General features: G+C 43.9%; 1 protein-coding gene across 1 annotated transcript in view; it reads left to right on the forward strand.

Annotated features, from left to right (window-relative positions):
- Positions 1-20,054, forward strand: part of LOC138363707 (mucin-22-like) — a 31,349-nt gene extending 11,295 nt beyond the window's left edge. The window contains exons 2-3 of the mRNA XM_069323095.1: positions 6,500-7,644; positions 19,675-20,054. Of these exons, the coding sequence (XP_069179196.1) occupies positions 6,500-7,644; positions 19,675-20,054 (1,525 nt within the window). The remainder of the gene's footprint in view (positions 1-6,499; positions 7,645-19,674) is intronic.
- The last annotated feature ends 4,538 nt before the right edge of the window (positions 20,055-24,592 follow it).

The raw sequence follows: 24,592 nt of genomic DNA on the forward strand, positions 1-24,592 counted from the left end.
AGTTGGTGTGGGACTACACATGTGTATCCACCCTGGCTGACACCTATGTACACTTCGGAGCTGATCAAGCAGGTGGGGCGGCCAACCACAGGGAAACAGCAAAATCACTCAAGTACAGGCAACTGGAAGGTCAATACCTCTTTGTTCCCATAGCGTCTGAGACGCATGGCCCCTGGGGCAAGAGTGCCTTAGGATTTCTCAAGGAATTGGGTTCCATGCTCATTGACGTCACCAGAGACCCAAGGGCTTCCAGTTTTTTGTTTCAGCGTCTCAGTGTGGCGATCCAGAGGGGAAATGCTTGCTGCGTCCTCGGTTCCTGTCCGGAAGCGGAGGAGCTTCAAGAGATCCACATCCTTGATCACTCTTTGTATCAACCAATGTATATTGTAACCTTTAAGTATATACAATAAAGCAAAAAAAATCATAGGAAGGGGGTGGTAGGAGAAAAGCACACAGAAACTGTATTGGAGGGGACCTAAACATTCCCTCTAATGCGTTATGTGTGGTTTCCTCCGAGGCTATGGGTCCCCCTTCTTCCAGCCAGAGGTGGTATATATATATATATATATATGCGAACAAGCCTGAATGGTCCCCAGGACAATATGCAACTGAAAACTCACATCCCAGAAGTGACTCGAACCCATACTCCCAGGAGCAACGCAACTGGTATGTACAAGACGCCTTAATCCACTTGACCATCACGACCGGACATAATGAGGTGATAGCCTAAGCTATTTGAACCACCCCACCGCCGGCACTCGGATAGTAATCTTGGGCATAGCATTTTACCAAATCACCTCATTCTTTGGGGCACACGTGAGGAACACAAATGCGAACAAGCCTGAATGGTCCCCAGGACAATATGCAACTGAAAACTCACACCCCAGAAGTGACTCGAACCCATACTCCCAGGAGCAACGCAACTGGTATGTACAAGACGCCTTAATCCACTTGACCATCACGACCGGACATAATGAGGTGATAGCCTAAGCTATTTGAACCACCCCACCGCCGGCACTCGGATAGTAATCTTGGGCATAGCATTTACCAAATCACCTCATTCTTTGGGGCACACGTGAGGAACACAAATGCGAACAAGCCTGAATGGTCCCCAGGACAATATGCAACTGAAAACTCACACCCCAGAAGTGACTCGAACCCATACTCCCAGGAGCAACGCAACTGGTATGTACAAGACGCCTTAATCCACTTGACCATCACGACCGGACATAATGAGGTGATAGCCTAAGCTATTTGAACCACCCCACCGCCGGCACTCGGATAGTAATCTTGGGCATAGCATTTTACCAAATCACCTCATTCTTTGGGGCACACGTGAGGAACACAAATGCGAACAAGCCTGAATGGTCCCAGGACAATATGCAACTGAAAACTCACACCCCAGAAGTGACTCGAACCCATACTCCCAGGAGCAACGCAACTGGTATGTACAAGACGCCTTAATCCACTTGACCATCACGACCGGACATAATGAGGTGATAGCCTAAGCTATTTGAACCACCCCACCGCCGGCACTCGGATAGTAATCTTGGGCATAGCATTTTACCAAATCACCTCATTCTTTGGGGCACACGTGAGGAACACAAATGCGAACAAGCCTGAATGGTCCCCAGGACAATATGCAACTGAAAACTCACACCCCAGAAGTGACTCGAACCCATACTCCCAGGAGCAACGCAACTGGTATGTACAAGACGCCTTAATCCACTTGACCATCACGACCGGACATAATGAGGTGATAGCCTAAGCTATTTGAACCACCCCACCGCCGGCACTCGGATAGTAATCTTGGGCATAGCATTTTACCAAATCACCTCATTCTTTGGGGCACACGTGAGGAACACAAATGCGAACAAGCCTGAATGGTCCCCAGGACAATATGCAACTGAAAACTCACACCCCAGAAGTGACTCGAACCCATACTCCCAGGAGCAACGCAACTGGTATGTACATGACGCCTTAATCCACTTGACCATCACGACCGGACATAATGAGGTGATAGCCTAAGCTATTTGAACCACTCCACCGCCGGCACTCGGATAGTAATCTTGGGCATAGCATTTTACCAAATCACCTCATTCTTTGGGGCACACGTGAGGAACACAAATGCGAACAAGCCTGAATGGTCCCCAGGACAATATGCAACTGAAAACTGTCCGGTCGTGTCATTATGTCCGGTCGTGATGGTCAAGTGGATTAAGGCGTCTTGTACATACCAGTTGCGTTGCTCCTGGGAGTATGGGTTCGAGTCACTTCTGGGGGTGTGAGTTTTCAGTTGCATATTGTCCTGGGGACCATTCAGGCTTGTTCGCATTTGTGTTCCTCACGTGTGCCCCAAAGAATGAGGTGATTTGGTAAAATGCTATGCCCAAGATTACTATCAGAGTGCCGGTGGTGGGGTGGTTCAAATAGCTTAGGCTATCACCTCATTATGTCCGGTCGTGATGGTCAAGTGGATTAAGGCGTCTTGTACATACCAGTTGCGTTGCTCCTGGGAGTATGGGTTCGAGTCACTTCTGGGGTGTGAGTTTTCAGTTGCATATTGTCCTGGGGACCATTCAGGCTTGTTCGCATTTGTGTTCCTCACGTGTGCCCCAAAGAATGAGGTGATTTGGTAAAATGCTATGCCCAAGATTACTATCCGAGTGCCGGCGGTGGGGTGGTTCAAATAGCTTAGGCTATCACCTCATTATGTCCGGTCGTGATGGTCAAGTGGATTAAGGCGTCTTGTACATACCAGTTGCGTTGCTCCTGGGAGTATGGGTTCGAGTCACTTCTGGGGTGTGAGTTTTCAGTTATATATATATATATATATATATATATATATATATATATATATATATATATATATATATATATATATATATATAATATATATATATATATATATATATATATATTGGCCGAAGTGGGTTTCCACTTCAGCCAATCATCAGCCAGATACCCACACCCACGTACAGACTGGCGAAACGACTCAACGGCTTGCTGACTCCTTATGTCCCTTGCGCCTTCAGCCTGAAGTCTCCAAAGGAATTTGTTGACTTGCTGCTGGGAACACGGGCCACAGGGATAAGAGCCTCGTTGGACGTAGAATCTCTGTTTACCAACGTACCTGTGGATGAAACAATCGGGATGATAGCCGACAGAATGTACTGTGATCCAGCCTGTACTCCTCTTGGCATACCAGAAAACAGTCTAAGGAAAACTACTCCAAGCTTGTACTAAAGAGGCACCCTTCTTGAGCCCGGATGGGCACATGTATAAGCAAGTAGATGGGGTCGCCATGGGTTCTCCCCTAGGTGTCCTGCTTGCAAACTACATGGGTACCATCGAGCAAAAAGTCTTAGTCAACATGAACTTGAAGACGGCCATATACTGCAGGTATGCTGACGACATTTTTACACAGGTACCTGATGTCAGACATCTGCAGGAGCTGAAGGAGGCATTTGAGCAGAATTCTGTGTTGCGTTTCACTTACGAGATGGAGAAGGATGGGAAGCTGCCCTTTCTAGATGTAACAGTCATGGAAAGGAGCGGAGTTTTCCACACTGCAGTCTACACTAAGGAAACAAACATAGGAATGTGCCTGAATGCCAACAGTGACTGCCCGGACAGGGACAAGAGGAGTGTTGTTAACGCTTATGTCGACCGTGCTCTCATCCACAGCTCAGAATGGAAGCAAGTCGACGAAGAACTCTGTAGGGTAAGGCAGGTCCTAGTCAACAACGGCTTCTCCAATGGTTTCGTGGAAGACATCATAAGAAGGAAAGTGAAACGCCATGCAACCTCTGAAGAGACAACTAACACAACACCTATACCCCCTATTAGACTATTTTACAGGAACTTCTTTTCCACAGCCCATAAAACGGAGGAAAGGGTCCTGAAAGATATTGTCAGTAGAAACGTTATCCCTACAGACAAAATCAGAAGATACAACTGACAATTTACTATAAAACCAAAAAAACGGCCAGCCTACTCATGAGAAACTCTCCAGACACAAAGCAGAACGTTTTAAAAGAGACCAACGTCGTCTATGCCTTCAAATGCCCTCTTGGGGATTGTAAGCCTCAAAAAACTCAGTATATAGGCAAGACAACAACATCTCTTTCCAGGCGTTTAACAATGCATAAGCAACAGGGCTCCATTAAGGAACATATAGCCTCTTCCCACAACCAAACCATCACCAGAGAAATCTTAGCAAACAACACAGAAATCATCGATAGACAGCGATAGCAGGCGGCTCGACGTCTGCGAGGCACTACACATCAAGAAGTCAACACCAGCAATCAACAGCCAATTAATGCACAACTATATTCTACCCACTTCAAGACTCCGCTCCAATATAGAAGCATCAAGAAATATGGGCCAATAAAAATAGGCCTTCTGCAGTTACCTACTTTTAATACCTGTTTGTATTTCATTGTTTCGTGTTCTGTCTTGTGTTAAAAGTTTATTTTCACCTCATCCAAAACTATTGTAACATGTCACTTCAGTCATATGTAGGTATAAATGTAACGGGGGTGGGGGAAATAGCTCTATCTTGTCCATTATTCCACCCCCCAGTTAACTAACGAGGTCGGGGGGAAACAGCTCTCTCTAGTCCGTTATCCCGTCCTCAGTTAGCTAACTATTCTAGAGCACCTCCAGAGTTCCTAAGGCAACCTCTCTCGTTCAACACCTTGTAACCTAGGTATTCGACTACCTAGGTGCTAAGACTACAAGGCGCCGTCACATGATCAGTTACCCGAAACTCTAGAGAGAACTCTAGAATACATAATCATTGCCACCAACGTATAAGAGAAAACGAAAGGAAGAAATGAATAGTGAAGTAATTAGTGAGGGTTTGGGGTGAGAGGCAGAGAGGTGGGAGGAGCGAGGAGGGTCACTAGTTGAAAGTGAGAGTTTAGAGAGGGGTGGAGGGAGAGGAGTAGATAGGTAGAAGAAGAGTAGATAGTAGAAGTAGAAGAATAGATAGTAGAAGAGTAGATAGTAGAAGACGAAATGCTGCCACCATCCATTCATGATTATTACATACAAGACAAGGAATGGAACTTGCCTGTATCACAAAATTCTCAAAGGATGTTATCATGAGTTCATTATTAGTATGATCCCTCTGTACCATGTATCAACTCCAAACATGTACTCATTAAATCATGAAACCAGTAATCACAGAGGCTTTCTCACCTCAACTCAAAACTCTAAGGAACAAAGTTAAACACAATTTAAATAATAAATTCAACAATTATATTTTTCATGATAAGTATCATAACTTAAGCAATCCAATTAAAATGTTAACGATTAATATTCAAAGTGAGTCATCATCCAAGAATCTGAGAACACTACAACTTGACTGCCCCTGATCATCACACAACACTTGTAAAACACGACCAAGTCACCTAAATGTTCACTCACCGAGGACTGAGTCTAAGTTGAATAGAGAGGGGGGGGGGGTCTGTAGCTTGACAGAGACTGTCTCGCCCCTGCCGGCCGACAGCCTCCCTGCTAGGGACGTCTTCTCTGCTCTGCTGGCTCGTCTGCTCTGTTGTCTTAATGCTCTATGCTCCCTCAGTATATATTGGGGACCCAAGTACTAACTCCGCCCACAAGTAGATAGCCTCCGGCACTACCAAGCCACTCCTTAAACGTCGGCATGTTTGAAGGCTACCAGACTACAATTAAGAGATTAGTAGAAGCAAGGTGAAATTCTCATGATCTGACCTCAGGTCACTTGAGGTCATTAACGCTTTGAGGTGTGAGATCTCAGGCAGACAACTGGCGCCTCTCAGATCCTTGTCTGTGACTCATGTACTCTATGTATGTATTAAACTAAACCAAACACTTTACAGTGTTACATAAAAACTCTAAAGATGTTTAAGCTCTATTCAGTTAAAGTTGTGTGTGTTTGTGTAAACTAAAGTCTTTGAAAATGTAATAAGTTTTACGAAACGCGCTCAAGTGTCGCGTCAGACTAGAAATAAAAATGAATTTTGGAGAATTGATCTTTGAATTACCATCAACAGTGAAAAGAAACGTAAGAAAGATCGAGAAAATTCGTGTAAGAATTATTAATCTTACTTTTTCGGTCATATTTAATAATATATATATATATATATATATATATATATATATATATATATATATATATATATATATATATATATATATATATGATTAATTGAATATGAGTGCATATTTTGTATCGATTATTGTCTTGTTAATGGCTTCTATCCCTCTGTCTAGTACTCTTGCATCTTGGTCATTTGTAAGAGGATTTCTCCAACTGTCATCTTTGTTCAAAGTGACAAAAGATAAATAATTAACTGTAGAATGTATTAAACTTATCATAAATTTACACAACGTTTCGAACCTACATGGTTCATTCTCAAGTGATGGGACAGAATTGGGCGTATTAGATTTATACCAATAGGGCATCAGGGACAATATCAGGGGGACAATATACACACTGGTGAGGCGTCAGGGACAACACCAACACGGGTGAGGTGCTAGAGAGCACCACCAACACGGGTGAGGTGCTAGAGAGCACCACCAACACTGGTGAGGTGCTAGAGAGCACCACCAACACGGGTGAGGTGCTGGAGAGCACCACCAACACGGGTGAGGTGCTAGAGAGCACCACCAACACGGGTGAGGTGTTAGAGAGCACCACCAACACGGGTGAGGTGCTAGAGAGCACCACCAACACGGGTGAGGTGTTAGAGAGCACCACCAACACGGGTGAGGTGCTAGAGAGCACCACCAACACGGGTGAGGTGCTAGAGAGCCACACCAACACGGGTGAGGTGCTAGAGAGCCACACCAACACGGGTGAGGTGCTAGAGAGCACCACCAACACGGGTGAGGTGCTAGAGAGCACCACCAACACGGGTGAGGTGCTAGAGAGCACCACCAACACGGGTGAGGTGCTAGAGAGCCACACCAACACGGGTGAGGTGCTAGAGAGCCACACCAACACGGGTGAGGTGCTAGAGAGCCACACCAACACGGGTGAGGTGCTAGAGAGCAACACCAACACGGGTGAGGTGCTAGAGAGCAACACCAACACGGGTGAGGTGCTAGAGAGCAACACCAACACGGGTGAGGTGCTAGAGAGCACCACCAACACGGGTGAGGTGCTAGAGAGCCACACCAACACGGGTGAGGTGCTAGAGAGCCACACCAACACGGGTGAGGTGCTAGAGAGCAACACCAACACGGGTGAGGTGCTAGAGAGCAACACCAACACGGGTGAGGTGCTAGAGAGCAACACCAACACGGGTGAGGTGCTAGAGAGCAACACCAACACGGGTGAGGTGCTAGAGAGCACCACCAACACGGGTGAGGTGCTAGAGAGCCACACCAACACGGGTGAGGTGCTAGAGAGCCACACCAACACGGGTGAGGTGCTAGAGAGCAACACCAACACGGGTGAGGTGCTAGAGAGCAACACCAACACGGGTGAGGTGCTAGAGAGCAACACTGGTGAGGTGCTAGAGAGCAACACTGGTGAGGTGCTAGAGAGCACCACCAACACGGGTGAGGTGCTAGAGAGCACCACCAACACGGGTGAGGTGCTAGAGAGCACCACCAACACGGGTGAGGTGCTAGAGAGCACCACCAACACGGGTGAGGGTCGCGGTGCGCGCGAGCGGTTATTCCCGCGCGCGTTGATAGGTTCCGGGCATGTTAGCAGGTGTTCTCTGCTCCCCCCCCCCCTGCCTCCATCACCCCATCCCATCACCCCCTTCCATCTTCCCTTCCATTTTCCTTGACAGCTCCTACCCTTCCTTGCCCGCTCGATTTTCTACCTAAATCTTCATTCCCTTCCCTTTACTCCCCCTCCCCCTTGCCTTTCTCCCCCTCCCACCCTTCCTTTCATCCCCCCCCCCTTTTCCTTTCCCCACCCACCCCTTCCCATCCTCCCCCCCCCCTCCCAACACAACTGTTGAAGGGGTCAGGAAATCGATACGTTCCCTGTCATATTAGGAACGTATACAAAGTTCCCTTTTTTCCCCCACCAACGCCATCTCTCGCTGCTGACATTCCCCGCCACCAAGATTTTCCCCCGCCATACCTGAGTTGATCTTCCCTGCCGCTCCTATTTAGCCTATACTGAAGCTATTTAGCCTATACACATTTAAAATTATACATATATATATATATATAATATATATATATAATATATATTATATATATATATATATATATATATATATATATAAATATATATATATATATATATATATTAATCAGAAGGAATTCTAACTTTTAAGGCATATTATATGCATTAAATAACATTGTATAAGTAGGATATATTCATATATAATTACAAATTATATAAACTATCATGCGGATTTATACCAATAGGCTACATGCTCATTTTAGCACAGAAATAGCCAATTAATGTAAATAATTATTTTGTTAAATAATTCGCAAATGTAAGAAAGAAAACGGATAAGATTTTATGGGGTGACGTTACTAAAAAACAGATTAATAATTTTTGTGACTAAAATCCTTAAAAATTACTTGATCTTAGACGAATTTATGAAATGCAAAATAAAGAATATTGTCTTTCTGTTATAAAGTATATATACAAAGAATTTAACGTTGATACTCTAGGAAAACTAATTGTTTTAGCAATAAAATGACCCATCTTTTGAGTGGTAGTGGACCCAATACGTGTCTTGTGAATGGTAGTGGACCCCATACCCATCCTGTGGGTGGTATTGGACCCCATACCCATCCCGTGAGTGGTAGTGGACCCCATACCCATCCTGTGAGTGGTAGTGGACCCCCATACCTATCCTGCGAGTGGTAGTGGACCCCATACCCATCCTGTGAGTGGTAGTGGACCCCATACCCATCCTGCGAGTGGTAGTGGACCCCATACCCATCCTGTGAGTGGTAGTGGACCCCATACCCATCCTGTGAGTGGTAGTGGACCCCATACCCATCCTATGGGTGGTAGTGGACCCCGTACCCATCCTGTGAGTGGTAGTGGACCCCATACCCATCCTGTGGGTGGTAGTGGACCCCATACCCATCCTGCGAGTGGTAGTGGACCCCATACCCATCCTGTGAGTGGTAGTGGACCCCATACCCATCCTGTGGGTGGTAGTGGACCCCATACCCATCCTATGGGTGGTAGTGGACCCCATACCCATCCTGTTGGTGGTAGTGGACCCCATACCCATCCTGTGGGTGGTAGTGGACCCCATACTCATCTTATGGGTGGTAGTGGACCCCATACTCATCTTATGGGTGGTAGTGAACCCCATACCCATCCTGTGGGTGGTAGTGGACCCCATACCCATCCTGTGGATGGTAGTGGACCCCATACCCATCCTGTGGGTGGTATTGGACCCCATACCCATCCTATGGGTGGTAGTGGACCCATACCCATCCTATGGGTGGTAGTGGACCCCATACCCATCCTGTGGGTGGTAGTGGACCCCATACCCATCCCGTGAGTGGTAGTGGACCCCATACCCATCCTGTGGGTGGTAGTGAACCCCATACCCATCCTGTGGGTGGTAGTGAACCCCATACCCATCCTGTGGGTGGTAGTGGACCCCATACCCATCCTGTGCGTGGTAGTGGACCCCATACCCATCCTGTGAGTGGTAGTGGACCCCATACCCATCCTGTGGGTGGTAGTGGACCCCATACCCATCCTGTGGGTGGTAGTGGACCCCATACCCATCCTATGGGTGGTAGTGGACCCATACCCATCCTGTGGGTGGTAGTGGACCCCATACCCATCCTGTGAGTGGTAGTGGACCCCATACCCATCCTGTGAGTGGTAGTGGACCCCATACCCATCCTGTGGGTGGTAGTGGACCCCATACCCATCCTGTGAGTGGTAGTGGACCCCATACCCATCCTGTGAGTGGTAGTGGACCCCATACCCATCCTGTGGGTGGTAGTGGACCCCATACCCATCCTGTGAGTGGTAGTGGACCCCATACCCATCCTGTGAGTGGTAGTGGACCCTATACCCGGTAGTGAGCCTGAGAGAGGTACTGTGAACGGTGTACTTTGCCTCAACAAGAGTCTGGGCCGAGTTCTTAATTTACACATTTATTAAATTATTCTTAGACTAAATAAACAAAAAAATACATTTTGAACTATAATCTAAAATAAATTAAGAGATGTAAAAATGCTTAACTAATCAACGCACACAGACACACATATATATTATATATATATATATATATATATATATATATATAGATATATATATATATAATAATATATATTATATATATATATATTATATATATATATATATATATATATAATATATATATATTATATATATATATATATATATATATATAATATTATATATATATATATATATATATATATATATGTCGTACCTAGTAGCCAGAACGCACTTCTCAGCCTACTATGCAAGGCCGGATTTGCCTAATAAGCCAAGTTTTCGTGAAATAATTGTTTTTCGACTACCTAACCTACCTAACCTAACCTAACTTTTTCGGCAACCTAACCTAACCTATAAAGATAGGTTAGGTTAGGTTAGGTTAGGTAGGGTTGGTTAGGTAGGGTTGGTTAGGTAGGGTTGGTTAGGTAGGGTTGGTTATATTCGGTCATATATCTACGTTAATTTTAACTTCAATACAAAAAAATTACCTCATACATAATGAAATGGGTAGCTTTATCATTTCATAAGAAAAAAATTAGAGAAAATATATTAATTCAGGAAAACTTGGCTTATTAGGCAAATCGGGCCTTGCATAGTAGGGCCAGAAGTGCGTTCTGGCTACTAGGTACGACATATATATATATATATATATATATATATATAATATATATATATATATATATATATATATATTACTAGCAGTACCCGGCCACAGCAATGATTTCCTAGATAAATAAAATTTATCAATGCAATCGGAAACATTGCAATGGAATTCGTGACATTTAGTATAGCGTGCATGTTGCTATTATGTGCAACAGATGGCGCTGTTTTTCAAAACCTCATGTTTTTACCCGTCACAGACGTGACATCTATATAGTATGTATATAAAAACCCGCTCGGATGCGAATGGAACATTGTATAAAAATTTCAAAGCAATCAGTGAAGAACTTTCGGAGATTAGCGGGTTTGAACAAACGAACGTTTCCATTTTTATTTATATAGATAAACACATTTAACACAAGAACGATACTAGTTAAAGTCAGGAATATTAACATAGAATTTATTAAACAAACTCATGAACATAATCTTTTCGTTAACTACTAACAAACGTTTGTTTCGCTAACAAACGATTCTTCGCGGCAGGGGATCGTATTCCAGGGACCATAGGATTAAGGACTTGCCCGAAACGCTACGCGTACTAGTGGCTGTACAAGAATGTAACAACTCTTGTATATATCTCAAAAAAAAAACTGTATCTACATAAATATATTTGTAACTATAGAAGGAATAGGTACGTTCACAGCGTCTAAATTCAATGAAGCTGTGTTTACTCATCAAAGCTGTTTGTACTCACCGAAGCTGTACTCATCAAAGCTGTTTGTACTCACCGAAGCTGTACTCATCAAAGCTGTTTGTACTCACCGAAGCTGTACTCATCAAAGCTGTTTGTACGCACCGAAGCTGTACTCATCAAAGCTGTTTGTACTCACCGAAGCTGTACTCATCAAAGCTGTTTGTACTCACCGAAGCTGTACTCATCAAAGCTGTTTGTACTCACCGAAGCTGTACTCATCAAAGCTGTGTGTACTCACCAAAGCTGTACTCATCAAAGCTGTTTGTACTCACCGAAGCTGTACTCATCAAAGCTGTTTGTACTCACCAAAGCTGTACTCATCAAAGCTGTTTGTACTCACCGAAGCTGTACTCATCAAAGCTGTTTGTACTCACCAAAGCTGTACTCATCAAAGCTGTTTGTACTCACCGAAGCTGTACTCATCAAAGCTGTTTGTACTCACCAAAGCTGTACTCATCAAAGCTGTTTGTACTCACCGAAGCTGTACTCATCAAAGCTGTTTGTACTCACCGAAGCTGTACTCATCAAAGCTGTTTGTACTTACCAAAGCTGTACTCATCAAAGCTGTTTGTACTCACCAAAGCTGTACTCATCAAAGCTGTTTGTACTCACCAAAGCTATACTCATCAAAGCTGTTTGTACTCACCGAAGCTGTACTCATCAAAGCTGTTTGTACTCACCGAAGCTGTACTCATCAAAGCTGTTTGTACTCACCGAAGCTGTACTCATCAAAGCTGTTTGTACTCACCGAAGCTGTACTCATCAAAGCTGTTTGTACTCACCGAAGCTGTACTCATCAAAGCTGTTTGTACTCACCGAAGCTGTTTCTCTATACTCACCAAAACTGTAACAAAATTTAGTTTTTTGTTAATAAATGTTAATCGAACATTACAAAAAATATTACATTACAGATATCGGTCAGAACAAAATATTTAACATTATTAATTTAAAACCATTAAATATCCAGCGAATGACCAGCATAATAATTGGGGGAATCAGAACAATTCGCGAGAAAATATCACAATATTCAGAGAATGTTTACAAATCCCGATCAATAAACATTCCACCCACAAACTATTTGATTCCATATTCGCTCTCCAAATACCACGAGTGGTTTAAACACAGGGCCTGACGGCTGAGTGGACAGCGCTCGGGATTCGTAGTCCTAGGGGTCCGGGAATCGATCCCCGGCGGAAACAAATGGGCTTAGTTTCTATCACACTGATGCCCCCCCCCCTGTTCACCTAGCAGTAAATAGGTACCTGGGAGTTAGACAACTGTTATGGGCTGCTTTGTGGGTGTGGGGGGGGGGGAACAGTTGATTGGTAGTTGAGAGGCGGGCTCAAAGAGCAAGAACTCCATGAACAAATCCATAAGGGCCGTAATGAGGATTCGAACCTGCGTCCGGGAGCATCCCTCCATGTTTCCTCGCCTGCAGGTAACCTACCCCCTTGCCTCGTTACCTGCAGGTAACCTGCCCCAAGCCTCATTACCTGAAGGTAACCTACCCCCACACTACTTTGCCAACTTTCTATAGCCAATCAACAACCGTTTCAATTTCACCCTATGACTTACCACCCAATGCACGACGACCGACAGCCTATTGACAAGTATAGTATTAGAATATAAGACCTGCTTCTCTCCCCTCTACAGAGATTTTGTTTTTTATGTTGGGCTCCGGTCAGCTGAGCCCAACTGTGGTGACTGGTCATTCCTGCCCAAATATAACCATTTGACCAGCGTCAGGTCTGAAAAGGTTCTCGCCTAACAAGCCGTGTTTGAACCTCGACCAGCCCAGCTGGACGACCCGAAATGTCAATTCCATTATTTTTAAATGTGTGGATTTGGGTGTTTAATTTTCCAATTCAGATTCAAATTTTCAAATTCAAAAAATTCAAAAAATTTAAATTAAATTCAAATTTCAAAAATTATGTTGTTACTTACTCTCTCTATGTACAAATTGCTTTGGCTAAATTTCACCATAGATTCTCAATTTGAACGCTGCTGTAAACAGATTCAAATTAACAGATTCATTTGATATATGAGGCTATTGTGATTTCAGTGTATAGTGTAGTGTGTGTAGATTATAATACCTTGGTCTTGAGGGCCTGCCGTATGGCTCTGTAGTATGCTGTTGTTGTTGTTTAAGATTCAGCTACTGGGAACAAAACGTTCCAAGTAGCACGGGCTATGGTGAGCCCGTAGTGGACTTACCTGGCACAGGAGCGGGGCAAGTAGCACGGGCTATGGTGAGCCCGTAGTGGACTTACCTGGCACAGGAGCGGGGCAAGTAGCACGGGCTATGGTGAGCCCGTAGTGGACTTACCTGGCACAGGAGCGGGGCTGTAACTCTGTAGTAAGCATATTCAGTAATATATTTTGCTCCTAATTCTCATTAGCTTATGTGCAGATAATGAGAAAGGTCTGTTAATTCTACTTAAGTCACTAATTACAAATTCATACCTTTTCCCGAATTACAGTTAGCACTTCTTCCCTACCTGCTAGAGGACGGTGAGGTGTTGACCGATTATATTAGCAAGCGAGAAGCAAATAATCACACGGGAGACATCTCCCGTCACGTAGGGTGCAGTCGCACCTTCACAGATCTCCAGTATCAGCTCTTGATACTGGTAATGGCTCAAAAGGGCCACCACTTACGGGCTATTCATGCCCGTGCCACCTTTTAGGTGGCTTAATCTTCATCAATCAATCAAATCAAAATAATCACACGGCCCTTCACCATCGGCCATGGTGAAGGGTATGAAGGCCTCCATCCAAGACAAAGGAATAGCTGGAGGCCAGAAGAAACATGTTCAAAACAGTCGCCCGCCCATTGCATCCAGTAAGCACACTGGGGGGGGGGGGGGGGCAATAAGAGTAAGAGTAACAATACCAGTGTCAAAATGTCCCCTGAGAAGGGTCAAAAAGTAGCCAGGCCCCAAACCTGCACAACAGTAAATAGTGCTCCCGCACAACTGGACGCTCTCTGGCCAATGCTCAAAACTTTGGTCACGGAATTGGTTGAAAGTCTGCTGTCGATACACTGTATCAAACAAACCACAGAGACTCGGAAGACAATTGAGCACAAGCTCAAGAACTTCGAAAATATAATATCCTCACCTTCAAGAATGCAGGGCAGGAGAAACTCCACTAAAAAACAGTCCAGCTCGTCTAAAAGCGACATTGATGAGTCAATTTCAGGTCCACTAAGATCTTCTACACCAATTGCAACTTCCATGGCGTGTTCATCAGACTCCATGGATACCACGGTAATATCAGCAAATTCCAAGAACCTAGAGGTCTAAAGATCCTGCAATGGAATGCGCAAGGACTGCGCACTAAATTGCAACACTTGCAATGCATAGCAGCAACCAAGGGCATAGACATCCTGATACTACAGGAGAGCTTGCTTCGAGCCGGATTAGAACCTAAAATCTCAGGCTATCGAGGCTTCTTCCTTCCATGGATCAATGGGCAATCCAGGGGATGTGCAATCTATGTCAAATGTGACCTGGTCTCCAAGTCCATAACCAGCCCACCCGATTGTGGAGCAGGGACAGAGGTAATGGGAGTAAACATTGAGCTAAGACACGACAAACTTGAAGTGTTTAATGTGTACAGGTCTCCACATGCCGAAACGGATCTCTCTGTGTTATTTGGACACGCGACTACATCAAACACAATCATTTGTGGAGATTTTAATGCCCATCATCGATTGGCACTGGGCTCGAACACAACAAATGAGGTCGGCATTCACATTGCACATCTACTGGACCAGCTTCCAGAAATCCAAATCCTAAACAAGAATGAACCTACCCACATCCAAGGAGGCAGATTAGACCTGACCTTCGTTTCAGCCTCCCTAAGAGATGCAGCAACATGGTCAGTTGAGCCAACACTCACAAGCGACCACTATGGGGTCCAAATTGATCTAAAGTACCCTACCCACCCCACCTCCGCCTCCATCTGAAGTGGGGTGGGATCTACCCACCACCACCTCCGCCTCCATCTGAAGTGGGGTGGGATCTACCCACCACCACCTCCGCCTCCATCTGAAGCCTGGAACTTTGCTTTAGCAAACTGGGACCGATTTCAAAACCTCATTTCAGAGTGGTATAGAAACTATGATGTTCCCGAAGACATTAATCAGGCAGAACAAGATTTTGTCAAAGCGATTCAAAGTGCAGCCAACCACTCAATCCCACTGAAAAAACAGCCCACCGGACACCATAAAGATCATTGGTACTATTGCGAACGTGTCAAAGAACTCAACCATAGACTCAACAGAACAAGAAAGCTATACAAAAAGCAGCCAAGTGACCGCAACAGGATCTTACTTTGTGAGGTCAAGGAACATGTACATCGAGAGACCAGACAAATAAAAGAACAAAAGTGGCTGGAATGGTGTTCACACCTGAATGAACACACCTCCTCTGAGAGATGTGGGCAGCAAATTCACCGAGCCAAAGGGAATAAAACACCTAAAGCTCCACACCCAAGGATCCTCAACAGGAAGCCGAAGTACTGGCAACCAGGTTTGCAGAGAGAGCAGCCAGCAATCAACTTCCACCAGATGTATTAGCAGTACAGACCGGACTAGAGGAAGAAAGGTGGCACAGAATCCTTACAGCATGTGAAGAAGTCTCTGACACTAATGCCCCCTTCACACTGGATGAGCTCAATCGGGCTAAGAAAAACTCCAAGGATACATCCCCTGGAGCCGACAAAATAACCTATAAAATGATTAGAAACCTCGGCCCAGAGGGAGATGATGCATACCTAAGGTTAATTAATTTAGCCTGAACTTCTCAAACTAGACCTTCAGCGTGGAATAGAGCAGACATAGTGCCGATCCCAAAACCCAAAGATCCAGCTAATCCCAGGCCGATCTCTCTCCAAAGCTGTGCAGCCAAGACGGCTGACAGAATGGCACTCAACAGGCTGGAGTGGAAAATGCCTAAACTGCACCATGATATGTATGCCTATAGAAGAGGGGTTGGCACAGTGGAATGTATTACAACTCTGTTAGCCCACTTGAATGACAGACCAGGAATGCTGATATTCCTGGACCTCGAGAAGCCTTTGAACTGGCTATTGCCCCAGCTATTCTCTGCTGCCTCATCGACAAAGAGGTAAGAGGCAACCTGCTCTCCTGGAGCAGAAAAAAACTCTCATAAACAGAGAAGCAAGAGTAAAACTTCATGGCACAGTCTCTGAGTACAAAAGACATGAAAATGGTACACCGCAAGGAGGTATTCTCAGCCCTCTTCTCTTCAATTGTTTAATGGAAAGAATAATGAGGTTGAAACTCCCACATCACTGCAGGCTGCTAAACTACGCAGACGACTTTGTCATCATCATAAAAGGAAGGGATGCGGCGCGCCTTGCACCCAAATGCTTAGACTGCATCAGTAAAGAGGCAAAACAGATTGGGATCAAACTCAACCCCTCAAAGACAAAAGCCATGCCCATAAAAATAGCGAAGCCCAACATCCAACTCACAGTACAGGGTCAACCAATTGAATGGGTCGACACCTATCAGTATCTAGGAATCATCCTGGACACACACATGAATTTTAATGCTGAGGTCACTTACTTGAGAGAGCGAACTGCGGCCCGGACGGCAATCCTCAGGTCGCTAACCTCCCTTTCTGGAGGAGCCAATCTGCAAGTCCTTCGCACATACTATGTACAGGCAGTCAGATCAGTGATCGATTATGCCGCACCTGCACTCACAAATCTATCACACCAACAGTGGAAAAAGCTTGAAGTTGCCCAAAACAATGCTATGAGAGCCGCACTGGGAGCCCCCATGTGGACCAGGCTTGAAACTCTAAGACTGGAGACGGGTTTGCCCTCTCTACAAGAAAGAATATCACAAAGAACAGCTACAATTATCAGTAAGATAATTATTTCTCCTGCTCCAATCCCAGTACGGCAGGCCTTGGTGGTTGGACTTGGCCAAAATAATGGAAACTCTTGGGCTGCAAGAGCAGGAAATGTCCTAAAGAGACTACATTTAAAAAGCATGATTCTTGATAGAGAGGGTGATCATCCACACCCAAATTACACTCCTTCCGCGCCGTGGGAAAAGCCTACTTTCAAAATAGTAATAGAAAGTCTCCCAATGAAAAAGGCTGCCTATGATCCGACAATCCTAAGGCGCATAATAGAAGAGCAAATGTATAGCATAGCAGTAGCAGGAGCCACCCACATCTTCACAGACGGATCGGTGGACACAGAATATGAGAGTGCTGGCGCTGCTCTTTGCACGACCAGCGTACAGGCATATTGGAGACTGGGAGGACTAGTATCATCAACCCAAACTGAGCTGTTTGCCATACAACAGGCATTCACATATGTGATTGCACAAAACACTCAAAATACAATCATACACACAGACTCAAAAGCTGCACTTCAAATACTAGGACAAAAACAGTGGAAAGATAATGTGGAAATAATTACCACCATTTTGTATCTTGGAGCAGTCGCTAAAGGCAAAGGATTCAACATAACTGGACTGGGAAGCAGAAAATAACATGATGTTTAACGGTGATAAATTCCAGGTACTCAGGTACGGCAAAAATGAGGATCTTAAACATAATACAGGGTACAAAACACAATCGAATCTTCCCATAGTAGGAAAACAGCATGTCAAGGATTTGGGAATAATGATGTCCGACGACCTAACGTTTAGGGAGCATAACCAAGCAAATATTGCGTCAGCCAGAAAAATGATCGGATGGATTACGAGAACCTTCAAGTCCAGAGATCCCATCACAATGGTTGTACTCTTCAAATCACTTGTGTTGTCCCGTCTCGAGTACTGCTCAGTACTCACTTCCCCCTTCAGAGCAGGAGAGATTGCTGAAATAGAGGGAATACAGAGAACATATACGGCACGCATAGACGAGATAAAGCACCTAAATTATTGGGATCGTCTCAAAGCTCTCCAAATGTACTCACTAGAAAGGAGACGAGAGAGATACCAAATAATATACACATGGAAAATACTGGAGGGACAGGTCCCAAATCTACACAGTAAAATAACAACGTACTGGAGTGAACGATATGGAAGAAAATGCAGAATAAAACCAGTGAAGAGCAGAGGTGCCATAGGCACAATCAGAGAACACTGTATGAACATCAGAGGTTCACGGTTGTTTAACGTCCTACCAGCGAGCATCAGAAATATTACAGGAACAACCGTGGACATCTTCAAGATAAAACTAGATTGTTTCCTCCAGGGAGTGCCGGACCAACCGGGCTGTGGTGGGTATGTGGGCCTGCGGGCCGCTCCAAGCAACAGCCTGGTGGACCAAACTCTCACAAGTCAAGTCTGGCCCCGGGCCGGGCTTGGGGGAGTAGAAGAACCCCCAGAACCCCATCAACCCGGTATCAACCAGGTATAACATTAAACTGGATCCCATCCCATGTTGGAATCCCATTAAATGAGAAAGCCGATGAAATTGTTAAATTGGCAACTCGTCATCCAGTGATACATAAAACAATTCAACCCAGCCTAGAGAACATAAAAAACATCATCACCAAAAAACTCTCACATCTCAACAAAGCCTACCTGCACCAGAGAATAGCTGAAGGTTCGCCATCTGCAACATGGTATCAGGGAAATAGCAGTTAGGTTATATAGACTACGTCTAGGTTACAGATGCAACTGGGAGATTGGTGAACCCCGACAGAGAGAATGCATCTTCTGCCAAACTGTCACAGAAAAGCCATTACTTCACTATCTTCTGGAATGTGAAGCATCCAACGACCTTAGAAGAGTTTTAAGAGTCCCTGAATCATGCAGTGGCCACCCTGAAGCCATCAACACAGCCACTCTCCTGGTCAACAAAGGTGTCCAGCAGCTGGACACTCTCATAAAGACTGTCAAGCAGTATCCTCCCCGCGATAACAGCTTGATGGTTAAATGCAACCTCAGAAAACTGAAAAGAATTACTGAACAAAAAATTGTACCACTTACGGGCTATTCATGCCCGTGCCACCTCTTGGGTGGCTTAATTAATTTTCATCAATCAATCAGAATAATCTTCACAGTCCCGCTCTTGTGCCAGGTAAGTCCAGTACGGGCTCACCATAGCCTGTGCTACTTGCAACTTTTGGTTCCCAGTGGCTGAATCTAAAACAACAACAAATAATCTTCAATCTAATTTGAAGAGTGATTCATTAGAGACGCTTGAGACACCGCACATCTTCAACACTCACCAAGAACAAGGTAAGACTCCACGTGTCCAGTTCCTACCGACAACAAGACACTTCAGCCTCGACACAGAGCAGACGGCCAGACTCCGGCCCCATCGAGCTTCCACGCTCTCGTCTCACATTGCGCTCTTCAACTCTACCTGCATTCAGAGTGCTACGCTCCCCGACTCTCACCCCGCATCCCAGCTCTCTATCCCTGGCCACACTGAGCTCTCTGCGCTGCTCAAGGCTTCGTCTCAACCCCTACCACACTTTACTACACTGCCAACAACACACCGACTGCTGTAATCAACTTGTATTTGTGCTGCTTCTTCTGCCATGTTCCCCCCTTTTTTATTTTTATTTTTAATTGTTCTCAACACATTTTATACTTTAATCTCAATTAGTATTAAGTTTTAGTCTTTAATGTTTTTCCTGCCCTAAACGCTTTGCGTAATAGTGGCTTTAGGCCTTGTATGTACTAGCTCTATCTATAAATCTATCAATGTTTGTAAAGCCTCTTGTATGTATGTACTTTACCTGAATAAACATTTATTTATTTATACTATACTAAATATATATATAAGTAATTATCAAAAGAAGGCAACAAATAAATATATAAAGCCACTTATCTCTTTGTGTCTAATGAACAAAAAACGTAAACTAACAATATGTCACAGTTCTATTGTAATTTTATTCTCTACTTTATATATATATATATATATATATATATATATATATATATATATATATATATATATATATATATATATATATTATTAAATATGACCGAAAAAGTAAGATTAATAATTCTAACACGAATTTTCTCAATCTTTCGTACATTACGCTTCACTGTTGGAGGTAAATCAAAAATCAATTCTCCAAAATTCATTTTTATTTCTAGTCTGACGCGACACGGGCGCGTTTCGTAAAACTTATTACATTTTCAAAGACTTTTAGTTCACAAATACACAACTGAATAGAACTTACGTATCTCCGATTTTATATCTACATTTGAGTGAGGTGGGAGGGGTGATGTGGCATTAACACAAGACAGAACAAAAGGGGATATTAATAGGGTATTAAAAGTATCAACACAAGACAGAACACAAACAATGGGTATTGAATAGAAGTGTTTGTAGAAAGCCTATTGGTCCATATTTCTTGATGCTTCTATATTGGAGCGGAGTCTTGAGGTGGGTAGAATATAGTTGTGCAATAATTGGCTGTTGATTGCTGGTGTTGACTTCTTGATGTGTAGTGCCTCGCAAACGTCAAGCCGCCTGCTATCGCTGTATCTATCGATGATTTCTGTGTTGTTTACTAGGATTTCTCTGGCGATGGTTTGGTTATGGGAAGAGATTATATGTTCCTTAATGGAGCCCTGTTGCTTATGCATCGTTAAACGCCTAGAAAGAGATGTTGTTGTCTTGCCTATATACTGTATATAGGCTATCTTGCCTATATAACTCCTCTTGACATGCCAGAAAGTATTCTGAGGAAACTACTCCAAGCTTGTACTAAAGATGGCACCCTTCTTGAGCCCGGATGGGCAACATGTATAAGCAAGTAGATGGGGTCGCCATGGGTTCTCCCCTAGGTGTCCTGTTTGCAAACTTCTACATGGGTACCATCGAGCAAAAGTCTTAGTCGACATGAACTTGAAACCGGCCATATACTGCAGGTATGTTGACGACATTTTTACACAGGTACCTGATGTCAGACATCTGCAGGAGCTGAAGGAGGCATTTGAAGCAGAGTTCCGTGCTGCGTTTCACTTACGAGACGGAAAAGGATGGGAAGCTGCCTTTTCTAGATGTAACAGTTCATGGAAAAGGCGGAGGTTTTCCACACTGCAGTCTACACTAAGGAAACAACACATAGGAATGTGCCTAAATGCCACAGCGACTGTCCCTGACAGGTACAAGAGGAGTGTTGTTAACGCATACGTCGACCGTGCTCTCAGCCACAGCTCAGAATGGAAGCAAGGTCGACGAAGAACTCTGTAGGGTAAGGCAGGTTCTAGTCAATAACGGCTTCTCCAATGGTTTCATCGAAGACATCATAAGAAGGAAAGTGAAAAGCCATGCAACCTCTGAAGAGACAACTAACACAAACACCTATACCCCCTATTAGACTATTTTACAGGAACTTCTTTTCCACAGCTCATAAAACGGAGGAAAAGGGTCCTGAAAGATATTGTTAATAGAAACGTTATCCCTACAGACAAAAATCAGAGGATACAACTGACGATTTACTATAAAACCAGAAAAACGGCCAGCCTACTCATGAGAAACTCTCCAGACACAAAACAGAACGCTTTTAAAAGAGGACTAACGTCGTCTATGCCTTCAAATGCCCACTTGGGGACTGTAAGCTCCAAAAACCCAGTATATAGGCAAGACAACAACATCTCTTTCTAGGCGTTTAACGATGCATAAGCAACAGGGCTCCATTAAGGAACATATAATCTCTCCCATAACCAAACCATCGCCAGAGAATCCTAGTAAACAACACAGAAATCATCGATAGATACAGCGATAGCAGGCGGCTTGACGTTTGCGAGGCACTACACATCAAGAAGTCAACACCAGCAATCAACAGCCAATTATTGCACAAACTATATTCTACCCACCTCAAGACTCCGCTCCAATATAGAAGCATCAAGAAATATGGACCAATAGGCTTTCTACAAACACTTCTATTCAATACCCATTGTTTCTGTTCGTCTTGTGTTGATACTTTTAATACCCTATTAATATCCCCTCATGTTCTGTCTTGTGTTAATGCCACATCACTATATGCCCACATCATCCCTCCCCACCTCACTCAAATGTAGATATAAAGCAGAGATACGTAAGTTCTAATCAGTTGTGTATTTGTGAAGTCTTTGAAAATGTAATAAGGTTTTACGAAACGCGCCCGTGTCGCGTCAGACTAGAAATAAAAATGAATTTTGGAGAAGTGATTTTGATTTACCTCCAAACAGTGAAGCGTAATGTACGAAAGATTGAGAAAATTCGTGTTAGAATTATTAATCTTACTTTTTCGGTCATATTTAATAATATATGTCTACAGGAAAGACTGCTACCAAAATATACTAATATATATATATAATATATATATATATATATATATATATATATATATATATATATATATATATATATATATATATATATATATATATATATATATATATATATATGCAGAATAACCACATGTGAAAAATAGAAAATGCTTAACGCGTTTTCGGCTAATTCACCTTCATCAGAGCAAAGTAGAATGAATCATTTCATTCTACTTTGCTCTGATGAAGGTGAATTAGCCGAAAACGCGTTAAGCATTTTCTATTTTTCACATGTGGTTATTCTGCATACTTGGATCAGTGTTTTTGTGATCATTGTTGCATATATATATATATATATATATATATATATATATATATATATATATATATATATATATATATATATATATATATATATATATATATATATATATAGTGAGGGTACCACCTCTGGTGCCAATGTGGGGACCCATAGCCTCGGAGAAGAAAATAAAAAGTGTTCAGAGGAGACCTTGTGGTTTCTCACTAAACACTAATATTATCTTCTCCTACCACCCCCATTCTTTTGTATGTACACATATATATTTACTTTATTTGAACTTTGTTACAAAAAAGGAGTTACATATGGGTTACAAAGATGGTTATCATAGGTTGTCGAGTTCCTCCAGCTCCTCAGATGGCGGGCAGGAACCCTGGATGCAGTGCGCATTTCCCCTCTGTATCGCCACACTGAGGCGCTGGAAAAGAAAGCTTGCAGCTCTTGGGTCCCTTGTTGTTTCAATGAGCCTAGAACCCAGTTCCTTCAAAAAACTGGTAGCACTTTTACCCCAGGCGCCGAGTGTCTCAGAAGCAATGGGGACAAAATTGTAGTGGTGATCCAGTTCTCTATACTTACGGGATTTGGCTGCTTCCCTGTGGGTGGCAGCGCCACCTGGTTGTGCAACACTTAGGTTAATGTAGGTGTTAGCCAGGGTTTATACGCACGTGTAGTCCCATACCAACTGCTTGCCATTCTTCCAGGGGTTCACTGTGATACCATCCGGGCGACCAATAAGAGCATCAGAGTTACGGGGCGTTAGGTAACGGGGCTCTCTTTCAGCTGGGCATCCAGCTGTGGTGAGGCTCCTCTTGATGATGTCGTTAACTTCATTGTGCCTCGAGTGCCATCCTCCTGTGCTTTGGCAGAGTAGGCCATGGTGGCCGTACCTGTCAGCCACCACCTCGCCGCAAATACACCTATATCTGGTGTGGATTGGGGCAGCAAGGCGGAGGGCCACAGCAATTCGGAGGGCGTGTGGTGTGAGACGCATGCCAGTTGCCGACATTGGGGTTGCTAAACAGGAAATCCCCTGCATGCGGTGCTGCTACTTGCTGTGAGGCGAGCAATGTCGTGTTGTGTTGTTGCAGCACCCAGGCACTCTGCAGCAACTTGGTCTACAATGGGGCCATCCCAGCTGGATTGCCTGTGGGCTTTTGGGGATGGTGGTTGAGGTGATTGGCCTGCACGAGAGGCCCACTCTGTGGCACAGCGTGTAAAATTGGGATCATGTACACCTGCCAGCTGATGTATATATATATATATATATATATATATATATATATATATATATATATATAAAATAGTTCTTACATTCTTGTACAGCCACTAGCACGCATAGCGTTTCAGGAAATCCTTAATCCCAATATTCCCAGAATACAACTCGCCAAAACGTTTAACAACCAAGTACACATTTTACTGTTGAGTTAAACAGAGGCTACAGTTAAGGATTGGCGCCCA

The sequence above is a fragment of the Procambarus clarkii genome, chromosome 11 (genome assembly GCF_040958095.1).
Source record: "Procambarus clarkii isolate CNS0578487 chromosome 11, FALCON_Pclarkii_2.0, whole genome shotgun sequence".
Taxonomy (NCBI): Eukaryota; Metazoa; Arthropoda; class Malacostraca; order Decapoda; family Cambaridae; genus Procambarus; species Procambarus clarkii.